The sequence below is a fragment of the Gracilinanus agilis genome, chromosome 3, assembly GCF_016433145.1.
Source record: "Gracilinanus agilis isolate LMUSP501 chromosome 3, AgileGrace, whole genome shotgun sequence".
NCBI classification, from domain to species: Eukaryota; Metazoa; Chordata; class Mammalia; order Didelphimorphia; family Didelphidae; genus Gracilinanus; species Gracilinanus agilis.
Window position 1 is genome coordinate 71,453,298 of NC_058132.1, and position 11,957 is coordinate 71,465,254.

The 11,957-nt window shown below is 42.5% G+C and overlaps 1 protein-coding gene across 7 annotated transcripts in view; it reads left to right on the plus strand.

Moving 5' to 3' along the window:
* Positions 1 to 4,366: 4,366 nt before the first annotated feature.
* Positions 4,367 to 11,957, plus strand: part of LOC123240423 (small vasohibin binding protein) — a 34,930-nt gene continuing 27,339 nt past the window's right edge. For 2 of the 7 annotated variants that reach the window (XM_044667978.1, XM_044667979.1), the window contains exons 1-3: positions 4,962 to 5,023; positions 5,501 to 5,681; positions 9,165 to 9,274. In XM_044667978.1, the coding sequence (XP_044523913.1) occupies positions 4,968 to 5,023; positions 5,501 to 5,681; positions 9,165 to 9,251 (324 nt within the window). In that variant the 5' untranslated portion in view covers positions 4,962 to 4,967 and the 3' untranslated portion in view covers positions 9,252 to 9,274. Of the gene's footprint in view, positions 4,445 to 4,824; positions 4,845 to 4,877; positions 4,927 to 4,961; positions 5,024 to 5,137; positions 5,161 to 5,500; positions 5,682 to 9,164; positions 9,505 to 9,537; positions 9,692 to 11,957 lie in introns of those variants that run through there. The other 5 variants (XM_044667977.1, XM_044667981.1, XM_044667984.1 and 2 more) reach the window with 5 other exon arrangements.

Sequence of the window (11,957 nt, forward strand, 5' to 3'; positions counted from 1 at the left end):
AGACCCAACCGGAAAGGGAAAAGAAGAGCACTCACCTTACTTTGAATCCAGGAGATTTTGCCACAGTAGTATAGCAGAGTTCCTTATACTCAGAAATTTTTTTCTTGGCCCATCCAACCATACATACATATATATATATCTCAGAAAGAGATTGGGTATCCAGGAAATGTGTTGTTTTTATCCGAGGACATAAGCCCCTAACCTGGGAGGACTGTCTATGAGGAAGATTCTCCATCTATAACTGTTTCTATAAAATAAACAAACCACACCCTGTCTGTCTGTTGCTGATAAAGCAATAGGGGCAAAGTAAAGAAGACACTCCCCTCCATAACAGAAGAACCACAGAATAACTCTAAGGGAGGGGACTTCACTCTTTGACTCAAATATTCCTATATTTTCAAATGTTAATTATACATTCATTCTTCATTATATCTCTGACCATATCATCCTCTCATTTATTAAAGTATCACTGCATGCTTCAACTCCATTTTAGTCCTTTTGAGAGAAGAGAAGCATATCAGACATTATTCCTGCCCTTGAAAAGTTTGCAGTGTAATTGGATGGACCAGCCATACACACAGAGGACAAAACACTCCATGTACTGACTCCAGGAATTTTCACAGGATGTCCCCTTTGTTTGGAATTCTTTCTTTCCTCATCAGTGCCTCCTGGTATTCTTGGCATTCTTCAAGTCCCACCTAAAATCCCACTTTCTGCAAAAAGCCTTTCCCAGTCCATCTATATATCTTGTTTGTACATGATTGCTTGCATGCTGTCTCCCTCATTAGACTGTGACTTCCTTGAGGGCAAGGACTTTCTCTCACTTTTCTCTGTATCCCCAAAACTTAGCACAGTGCCTGGCACATAGTAGATGCCTAAGAAATGCTTGTTGACCTGATTTAAATAGAAGACAGTTACAAGCAACACATGAAAAATGAAAAAAACTGTGCTGAAGGTGTTGCTCAGATCTATCTTCCTTGGATTCTATCAGCATGGAGAGGCATAGGCTGGAAATAGCAGCCATTGCAGGCAAAATTTCATGGAGTATTGTATACTGATAGGTTCATAGGGTCATAGGATTTGGTAATGAAAACTCATCAAATCCAAACCCCTTAATTTACAGATGAAGATTCTGAGAAGTCAAAATACTTGTCTAAAGTCACAGAAGTAGTAGATAACTATGATGGGATTGAAATCCAGATCATCTGACTCCATATCCCATACTTTATTCACTATATCATATCAATACTCTTTCTGCTCTTCAGTCAATCAATTAGCATTTATAAAGTGCCTACTGTGTGCCAGGCATATAAGGAAAGGCAAAAGACAAGTCCCTGCCCTCCAGGAGCTCATAGTCTAAAGGTGAATACAAACATTTTGAATATAAGGCCTGCTTTTGTTTTTGTTTTGTAATCCCAGCACCTGCCACAAAGTGTCACTGAGTAGGTCTCTAATCAGTGCTGATTGAATTGAACTGAATTTAGAAACTTAATTTTATCTGTGTGCACAGGTATGATTTCCCTACACTGCCCTTTTACTTTTCCAGTTTGTTCTGTGCCAGGCTGAATTTATTTGTTGTTGAGCTGTTCTGCTTTGTTTGAATGCCCAGTCTAGTTCCTTGATATGCATCTCTAAGCTTCCTGTAGAACATTATTCCCTTTCAAATTTTCTCTAAAATTTTCAAAGTTTGCTTCACTTTTCAGTTCTAAAGTGAATTTTTCTTTCTTGCCAAACAGTTTGCATGGAACTGTACCGAGATCACTATTCCAGAATGCTGACTTAGAAATATTCCTGCCTAACTACAAAAGCTCTGATTCTCAGGCCAAATCAAGAAAGCAGGCATTTTTTTCCTAACCAAAAAATTTACTTTATCTTTGTATTTCATCCTAGCTCAGTGTGTGGTACAGAATACAATATATCCTTCATAAATACTTGAATCTAATGAGGCATTCTATCTATAGTCTGTATTTGGATTGGGTCTCTATGTAGCTAAATTTTGTAGCTTCCCCAAATTTATTTAAAATCAAGAGAGAGCTATTCCAATAGCTTTATAGGGTATTTGGTTAATAGTATGAGTCCTATGTTAACTCTGTAATATGTTAAAACCACATTATACTGTACAATGGAAATAAGTCAACAAGCTTTTTTTTTGGCTAAGGACTGGGGTATGAAGATAAGTAAAAACAGTCTGTGCTCTAGTTAAATGGAAGAAACAATGTGCAAATAACCATATATAGACAGAACAAATTGGTGAAAATCTCAGAGGGAAGGCACTAGGATGCAAATCAAGGAAGGCTTCTTATAGAAGTTGGGATTTTAGCTGGGACTTAAAGGAATCCAGGAAAGCCAAGAGGTGAAGATGAAGAGGGAGAAAACATTAAGCATGGTGGTCAAGTCAATGGAAACAATAAGGGTTGCTGATGCTGGTGTTATCCATTTTCTACCTCTTTCAACTCCCTCCTCTTCCATGAAGATACTGATCTTTCCCTTTCTCTGCCGAATGACTTCCCAAGAGATTTTGTTCATGGTATGGAAGTATCACTCCATTTTTAAAATTGATGCTATGATAACTGAATTCAAGATCTGGTGGTCCCTACTAACTTGATAAAGTTTCAAGTTCAGCTTGACTCTGGGCTTGTCTAACAAAGAACAGGCTAGCTAACTTGAGCTAGGCTCATCTTCCGGTGGTTGCCCAATCAGGGGATTGTGTTGTATTTTTTTCCTCATCATGACATTTAATTAAACTATTTGCAGAGGTATATGACTGTGGTCTTTCTTGTTGTACTGAAGTACTCAAATCTATGAAATCACATTTTAAAAAATTATTAATGTTCTCTAGTGGCTTCTTTACAAAGTTTTTTTTTCCATTTGTTCCCACTGGCCCTCTTTAGAAAATGAGGATAATCTAGGTATCTGGCAAATGGAAATACAGAGACAGAAGAAGGATAGGGGGGATTTTTTTGAGCCTGTCCATAGGGGAAAAGGCTCATCATCAAAAGCTGAAGGCTAAATAGCACATAGATGGCACCATGGATAGAGCACCAGGCCTGGAATTGGAAGGACCTGGGTTCAAATTTGACCTCAGAAAGTTCCTAGACTCTAGGCAAGTCATTTAACCCGACTGCCTAGCCCTTGCCCTTCTGTTTTAGAATTGTTATTAGGACAGAATGTAAGAGGTGTTTTGTTTTGTTTTGTTTTGAAAGCTGGAGGTAGATTTTTAGTGAGAGTCCAATGAAGTCTAAGGTCTATGTTGGTAAGCAACAGGACAAGAAAGAGGGGTAGGACAAATTTGGACTTATGTGGACACCAGAGAGTAACTTTTTCAAGGAAGTCAAAGCCTGGCAATGCGTTAATACAAAGCAGTATCTCAAGAGTATTGTAGTTCTCATCTTGGAGAATGGGAGTAGGAGGGAAGGTAGGAAAAAGCAGCTTTGGATTGGGGTGTGCTATGTGGAATAGCAGCAAGGAGGAAATAGCTGATTTGAAGGTTTGGGCAAAGGTTGTTTGGTGAGCAGGATGGGGAGAAAACTGAAAACCACAGGGCTGACAGAAGCAACTGGAGACAATAAGCATTTAGCCTAGAGAAATTAAAATATCTTCTTGTGTCTGAAGGGGACTGTTCTGTGTCTGTTCTGCTGGTTCAGTAGTAATGTCCTCAATCAGGTGAGGGACATTTTTTGTATTTCTAGGCTATGGCACATATAAGGTGTTTTCGTTGAATTGCTTGGGCCCAGAAGGTAGCAAAGGAAGCAAAAGGTAATAGTTCAGAAAGGCAGATTTGGGCCCCATTTAAGGAAAATTTTCATAATAATTAAGAGTTTTCCAAACGTGGAATGAGTTTCATTGATAGAATTTAGGGCTAGAAGGGATCCCCAAATCCAACGACCGCCCCTCCCCCCTCTCCCATTTTACAGATAAAGAGTGAGGCCTACTGACATGCTCAGGGCTGCATTGCTAGTGTTTGTGTCAGAATTCAAAATTCAGGTCTTCTAGATTCTCAGTCACTGAAGGGCTTCAGGCAAAGGCTGTATAACAGCTTTTCAGACAGTTAGAAAGGACCCCTGGGAAGGCATGGCCTGGACTGGTTGACCAGAGGGGTTTCCTCCAATGTCTCCTCCTCTAGCTAGCCCTCTGGCACTGCTCCTACTCCCGTTGTTTCCTCGGAGGCAGAAAAGACCCTGCCTCATCGTAGCTCCGCGCTCCCCACCTCAGCAGCGTAGTGCGCACGCTTTTCTCCCTGCACGCGCGCGCGTGAGAGAGAGCACGCGTTCCCCAGCCCCTCCCCCCAGCCCACTCGGGCCCGGAGCGTGCTAGACTCTTTCCCCTCCCCCACGCCCCTAGTTCGTTCCTTTCTTCTCCCGGCAAGGGGAAGCAATCGAATTCCGAATTCGCCATCGTTTCAAGGGCTCCGCCCCTCTCCTCGCCATTTTGCCTAGGGTGGGAGGTAGGAGCTGCCCCAGGGATTGCCCGGGCCCGGGAGGGTGGAGAGAGCTTGTGACCCAGAAGATGGAAGGGTGGAGAAGGGAGGCTCTTGCTGCTGGGTGGGTGGGTTGGTGGAGGTTGCTTTCCCATCGCAGTATCAGGTCCTATCCGAAACCTGGCCAGACACGGACAAAGAGCTCGAGGACCGTAGTCCCTAGTCCTGTCTGGGGAGGCAGCGCCGGAAGCTGAGGAGGATGGGGAGGATACCTGCGGGTGGGGGAGGGAGTGGTGGGGAGAACGGCTACGGCTGGAGGAAGGGAAAGAGGGGAGGGAGGGATTGGTGGAAAAAACAGCTCCTCTCGGGGAGGGAGGAGTAGAGAGAATAGCCGCCGAGGGAGGGAGGATCTGGGTGTAGGCCCGCGGTAGGTGGGGGTAGGATTGGGAGAACAGCCTCCCACGGGGGGAGGAGCGAATGGAGAGAACAGCCGCCCGTGGCGGGGAGAGGTGAATGGAGAGAACAGCTATACGTGGCGGGGGAGGAGTGAATGGAGAGAACAGCTGCCCGCGGGGGGAGTGGAGAACTGTTTCTCGCTTGGGGAGGGTGCGGTGTGGTGGGAGAACAGCTGGAAGGGAGGGGAGGGGCACGAGCTTGAAGAGGAGGGCGTGGGATGACTTGGGTGGAGCAGAAGTGGACTTGGCAGGGGTGGGGGGCTGGAAGTTGAAGACCCTTGTCTCGAGGTTTGTGTGGGGGAATGGGAGTGAAATCTGGGAGAATCGTTCCTGTGCTGGAGAAGGGGAAATATGATAGGGGGACCGAGGAGCAGATGCTGGGAAGGGCTGAGCCGCTAACGAATTGGACAATGCCGGGGACCTGACATTTATCTTTGAGCCCTGAACCGAGTCAATTTCCCCATGTCAAATATGGGGCTTTAGACCAGATGGTATCCCTAACATCCTTTCTAGTTCTCAGTCTCTGGTTTCTAGAGAATTTCCCTATGTGTTTGTGGGAGTGGGGATGGGCTTCTGCCCCAGAGAGTCATGTTTAAGGAGCCTATCTTTTTTTCCCCCCCAATCAAAGTTCTGCACAGGGCAGCCCTGTTCCCATTTCCGGCAGAGCTGTGTTTGAATTGCAGAGAAGGCAAGCCATGGAGCCTCCTGGGAGGAAAGAAAAACCCAAGGCGAAAGAGCCTGTGAGCCGTGTAGAGAAAGCCAGGCAGAAATCAGCCCAGCAGGAATTGAAGCAAAGACAAAGGGCAGAGGTGAGCCTCAGCTGTTCTTGGGTAGGGGAAGGAAAATTGATTTGGAGAGGAGAAAGCTAGAAGGTACCCCCTGAAATTGTTTCCATTTAACATATAAGCTGAGTGACTTAGCTGAGCTCAGATAGCTTTCCTAATTAGCAAGCATTTATTAAACACCTACTATGTCCTAGGTAATTTCAGGGAGAGACTTGACAGAATTTGTAGCACTTTCATGGCAGGAAAGAAGAATGGGCCTGTCCTGTGTAGTTCCAGAAAGCAAAACTGGGACCAAGGGATAAAAGTCATAGGTGATACATTTCAATTCAGTATAAAGCTTTATATCAATCACCTTCCTTACAATGGAATGACTTCCTTATGGGGCAGGTGAGCTGCTCATCAGAGGCCAGATTGCCATTCTATGAGTCTATGTGGCACAAAGGAAAGTCTTAGAGCCAAGAAATCTGAGTTTGATCCCACTGCAACCCTGAGCTGTTTGGCTATGGGGAAGTCAATTTCCTCATCTATAAAATGAGAATAATAGCTCACAATGCCTTTTCTTCACAGAGTTGTTATAGGGGGAAAACTGCTTTTGAAAACTATATAAGTAAGAATCCAGATGATTCTTGCTACTATTAACTTATCAACTATATTTGGTGGGAGAGTCAACTAAGTGACTGTAAGATACCTAAAAAAGAAACATGGTACAGTGGAAAGGACCAGAGTTCTGGGTTCAGGCCCTACACTTGATGCTTACCACCCATGTGACCTTCCACAAGCCACTTAAGCTGTTGATGCTACAGTTTTCTCATCTGTAAAATGAAGTGGTTAGACTAGATGGCTTCTGATGGCCCATTTGGTTTTAGATCTGTGATCTTAGGAATTATGATTTTATGATTCTAAGAAATAGGGAAGTGATGAAGAGAGAAAAAGGGGAGGTATATGAGTTAGAGAAAGAAGAGATTGACTATAACACAGATACCACACATAAACTGGCTCTGGTTCTGATTGCAGCTGCTTCAGAGGGGAGGGCAAAGAACAGAGATCTAGGAATATACTAAAAATTGCCATTTTATTTGCTGAAAATTTAATTAAAAGGAAGAAAATAGATAAACTTTAATCTTTATTGTCCAGAAAGCAATCTCCTCAGGCTAGAGATGCTAAAGGTGAGAGTCTTAGCCCCCTTCCCCAGTTCTGCTGAGACGGTACATTTCAGAGACTTGAATGTCACAAATATGTAATGACATTTGATATTATTAGTGTCTTTGCACCTTGAATCTTTCCTTCTTTCCTTTTTTTAAATCCTTACTTTCTGCCTTAGTAATAACTCTTAAACAGAAAGGCAAGGATTAGGCAATGGGGTTAAATGACTTGTCTAGGGTCACATAGCTAGTCTCTGAGTGTCTGAGGTCAGATTTGAAGCAAGGTCCTCTGACTCCAGGCCTAGCACTCTATTCACAGCACTACCTAACTGCCTCTCAAACCTATCTTTCTAGCCCTTTTACACATAATTCCCTTTCATGAATTCTAGGGTCTTGCCAAACTCCTCATTCATTGCATCTCTCATTTCCATGCTTTTCCACTGACTATCCTCCATACTTGGAATGCCCTCTGTTCTTACCTCTTTCTCTTATAATCCCTGGTTATTTTCTAGTTTTCTCTTTTCATCCATCCCTTCCTTTCATTCTGCCTACATCACTCATCCTATCCTGAAGTATTGCTGGCCCTTGGGATCAACTTCGGAAGGTGAGCATCCCAGCCCCAGCTCTGCCTAGGCTCTGGGTTTGGATGCCTCCTCCCTGAAGCCCTCTGCCCTGGAGGATGACTACACCTGCCCTCAACTGAGTTACCATAAGCACCATAACCCTTCACTACCAGTATGGTACCTGTCCTGCTTTCATCTTCATCCTAGATCCAATACCCTGTCCCTCCCTCACGCAGACATGAAGTTAGAGGCCTCCTTGCCCCAGGATCGTCTGCCCCATGTCCCCACTCCAGCCCTCCTTTACCTCCCAGGGGTCCAAAACATGAGGGTGATGCTGTTTTGTGAACTTACCACTTCCCTACTACAATGGCCTGATGGGTCATAGCATGGATCAGACCGCTAAAGTCTTTTAAAGTAGTTTTCCTTTAGAATCACTTTATACATTGTTCTTGTTCTACTCCATTAAGCATCAGTTCCTACAGATCTAACCAGGTTACTTTGAAACCAGCCCTTTTGTCATTTTGGGTGCAGAGTAATATACTCCATTACATTTGAAAACTGTGATTTCTTCACCCATTCCCAATTGATGGCCTTTTAAAGTCAGTGAGTTTCCTTTGGCACAAACACTTTGCCCTTGGGAGTTACCTTTGGCCAGTGACTTTGTGATCTGTGCCTATAGATGTGGTATTCTGGGAACTAAGAGAATTTAGGGATACTGGAAGCATCCCATCAGTGGGTGGGTGAGCAGCAGGCGAGTGCCAAATTTAGATCATAAGAGAAAGGGCAATGGAATTGATGGCTAACAGATTTTTACTATTAAAAGTCATTTATAAAAGTTTAATTCTCAAAAACAAATATAAAGAATGAAACTAAAATTATCTAACAATCAACTTGCTCAAAGGTAAAAATAGATACTTGAAGTAATATCATATTAATACCATTTTATTTGTTGGGTATCATCTTTTTTGTCTATACTGATCAGATTTTTTTGCTGTTATACAATTGTTGTCATGAAGGTCCAGTTCTGCTTTCTTTTCTCCATCTCATATAGCATGTCTCCATTTGTAATTTGTATGGTTCAATGAACATGTTATATTGTTATGCTAGTTTATTCAGTCATTCCCCAGTAGTCATACATTTCCAGTTTTTCATTATTGCTTTTATAAATGAAGCTGCTTTGAATATGTTTGCATAAATGAGTCTTTTTTCCCCTTTAAATAACATCCTTAGGCTATAGTCTTGATATTGTAATCCCTGGGTCAGATGCTATGATCAGTTTATAAATCTTTTTGTATGTTACCAGATTGTTCTCTTGCAAAATAGTGCTGCCTGTTCTTTTGCTTGTCCTCCTCCGTCCATACTGAATTTCGTTGTTTTTAGTTACTGTTGCCAGTTTCATTCAAGGTCAGCCTTTACATTCTCCATGTTCCTGATGTAGCTATTGAGTCTTTCTTTTTCTCCTTGTCTTTGATTCCTCCTTCTAGAGTAGGGCTATACTGAATGATTGTACCCTTCTTGCTGTAAGTGGAAATAATAATATCAGTGGTCCTCATGTTACAAAGTTATCATGTGGGTCAAAGGAGTAATATATGTAAAGAATTTTGCAGACTTCCAAGTACCATAGGAATGTCCATAATGATTGTTCTCACCAAAAAAAGTGATTTCTTCTTTTTTCTCTCTATGTCAGTTGAAAAGATGGACTGTCTTCCAAAGCCTAATTGGTAAATAGGCCTTTTTCCCAAGCCATTCATGACACCGTGCTAAGCCCCTTCCTTCATCTATGCCATCTCTCTCTCCTTCAGATTTATGCTCTCAACAGAGTAATGACAGAGCTGGAACAACAACAGTTTGATGAGTTCTGTAAGCAGATGCAGCCTCCGAGAGAGTGAGATAGCCCCAGCGTGGAAACCAGGTGGGACTCCTGAGGCTTGCAAGGGGCATGAGCTTTGTAACCAGTTCTTGTAATCTGAGGTGGCTCATTTGGGGGCCATACAGATGTAGAGATACAGATTTGTGTACTATGTAAAGTTGGATAAATCTGAATTTATTTCTCACTGTAACTGCCTCTTCACCAATCCCTCTGTTCCTTAGATCAGCATCATCTTTCTGAAGGCCTTTTGTTTGTTTGTTTGTTTGTTTTTTGTTAAAGAACAATGGAAACTTTTTTTTTTTCAGTTTTGGTTGTTTGGGCTTGGGAGAAAAGAAAATCTGTGTTTCTAGTGGGACCTTCTCACTTCTCCAAGAAAATAAACTACAATTTCAAGGCTGACTTATACAAGCCTTAGCTTGGTTGTCCAAGTTCTAGAGGCTGGAGTTTTGGTGGATAAAAAAAGTGGAAATGAACAAAGAAAATCTAGAGAACGAAGTATCTCAGAAAGGACATGACCTGTTGCTGGAACTTTCCTCCTGCTTCCTGCTCCATCTGTCACCACTGTTATTGTTCCTGAAATACAGCTGCTGCCAGCTGTTGGGTATTGTAGGGGTTGAGAGGGAAAATGCTACTGAATGATTGAAAATATGACTGGGTCATTGACCCAGATTTGTGGGAGCTCACAACCTAAACTGGAAACCTTAAAGGCAGGTTTCCTGTTACCCTCACAAATGGATAGCTAACAGATTGACTACAAAAGGAGGGCATATTTTAGGTGCTATTCTCTTTTCTTTGGGAGCAGTGGTTGCAGCCCTCTAAATTAAGTAGTAAAAAGAGGGCCTTAACTGACGTCTCAGGAAGCCCAGCCACCTATGTGAATTTTTTGGGACATTTCTCCTACTCTCATTAGTATGACAACTATGACAACAGGTGTCATAGAAATGGTCATTTCTACTTAAACCCTTGTTAGATTGGGCTATATTGCTTTAGATTCATCTATTTTCTGATATTGGGGAAGAGGAAGTTATCCTTCCTTAGGGCACAGAGATGAGTGCTAGTCTGCTGTAGAAATGGTTTAAGGATGGATTTGTGAGAATGTCAATAAGGGTCACTGAGAGAAACAAGATGGTTATGGGTAAAAGATGAGACCTGAATGTTCTACAAATTCTCCTTCCTAGTGAGATCACCATAGTATGTTTTGGGATGCCCTAGGACTACTACTTCCCCTAGTTACTATTTCTCTATTTCCTTTGTGCCCCTTTTGGAGCTTCCAGGTTCCCAGTCCCATTGTGGCTCTGAGAAGATGTGGCAGGGGTTGATGGGACAGTTTCAGCTCTGTTCCTCCTCTGCCAAGGTTATGCCTAGGGTAGACATGTCTAGCATTGCTAGTTGGAACTTGGAGTCAGTTTTCACATAGAGTATTATAAAGGATAGTTAGGTTTTGTTATACTTTATAATTCGGCTAACTATAGATTGAATGGGCCTTTGTAGGATCTCTTAACAATATTTTTTATTTTATTTTATTTTATTTTAATTTTAAACCCTTAACTTCTGTGTATTGACTTATAGGTGGAAGAGTGGTAAGGGTAGGCAATGGGGGTCAAGTGACTTGCCCAGGGTCACACAGCTGGGAAGTGTCTGAGGCTTGATTTGAACCTAGGACCTCCCATCTCTAGGCCTGGCTCTCAATCCACTGAGCTACCCAGCTGCCCCTCTTAACAATATAACATTATTTTTGTAGGGAAATGTTCTAAGCTCCAAACAGCCTATAGATCTGTGGAGCAAAACCCATTGGTAAACTGGGGACTGTATTCAGTTCTCCTCCACATTCTGCCTTGTACCCATGATAAGCTGGGGATTGAAGTATTCTTTTGGTGTTAGAAGGTGCTACTTCAAAGCAGAGAGAGTTAGGCCTCTGCATGTGGAGTTGAACCTCCTCTACTCATTCAAGGACCTTCCTCCTGCTGGAGTACCAAGTGGTCAGTCATGTGGCAAAACTATTCACATCCTCCTGCCTAGAAACCTTCTAAATCCAGGGTGTTGTGTGCATAATTCTTCAGGGGCACCAAGAAGATCAGAGTTGCTGCTGCTTTGAATTTTAAAAGTCCAGCTATTAACACAGGTCCATTTTAAATACAAGCATTGGCTCTACCAGTGATCAGGTTGGGTAGCTTAACAAGGTTATCTGTAGAGGACGTTTGCTCATTTAGGGATGGGGTTGGGGTAGGAGTAGGAGTGGAGATGGGCTAATAGGAGGATTCAACTGGAAAAGAAAAGGCCTGTCCTCACTTTCTAGTTTAGAAAGCCATTAATACACCTATGACCAATCAATCCCTGAACTATTATAATAACCATACTCTCATCTATAGAAGGGGTATAATGGTCCCAGCCCTCCCACTTTCTTCTGAGAGAAAGCCTAATTTTTAGATTTTAGAAAACACCATGCCCTGAGAAACAGTCTCAGATAATGATTACAGCACACTTGAAATTGTTTCCCTCTCTATATACTCAGTCACCTGTAAGAGGAATTGGGGGCAGTAGCATGGCTTCCTTAGGTTCATGAAGTCTACTTCATTTTTTAAAGTTAGAGACCCAGTTGCATCTTTATTAAAGAAAGTCATTCTTCAGTCAGTATTGGACAATTCAGGTTGGAAATAGTGATTTTTTTTTTAACAGACCAGAACTTAAAATCTAAATGGGCATTACCTTTCCCAATGGTTTGCTT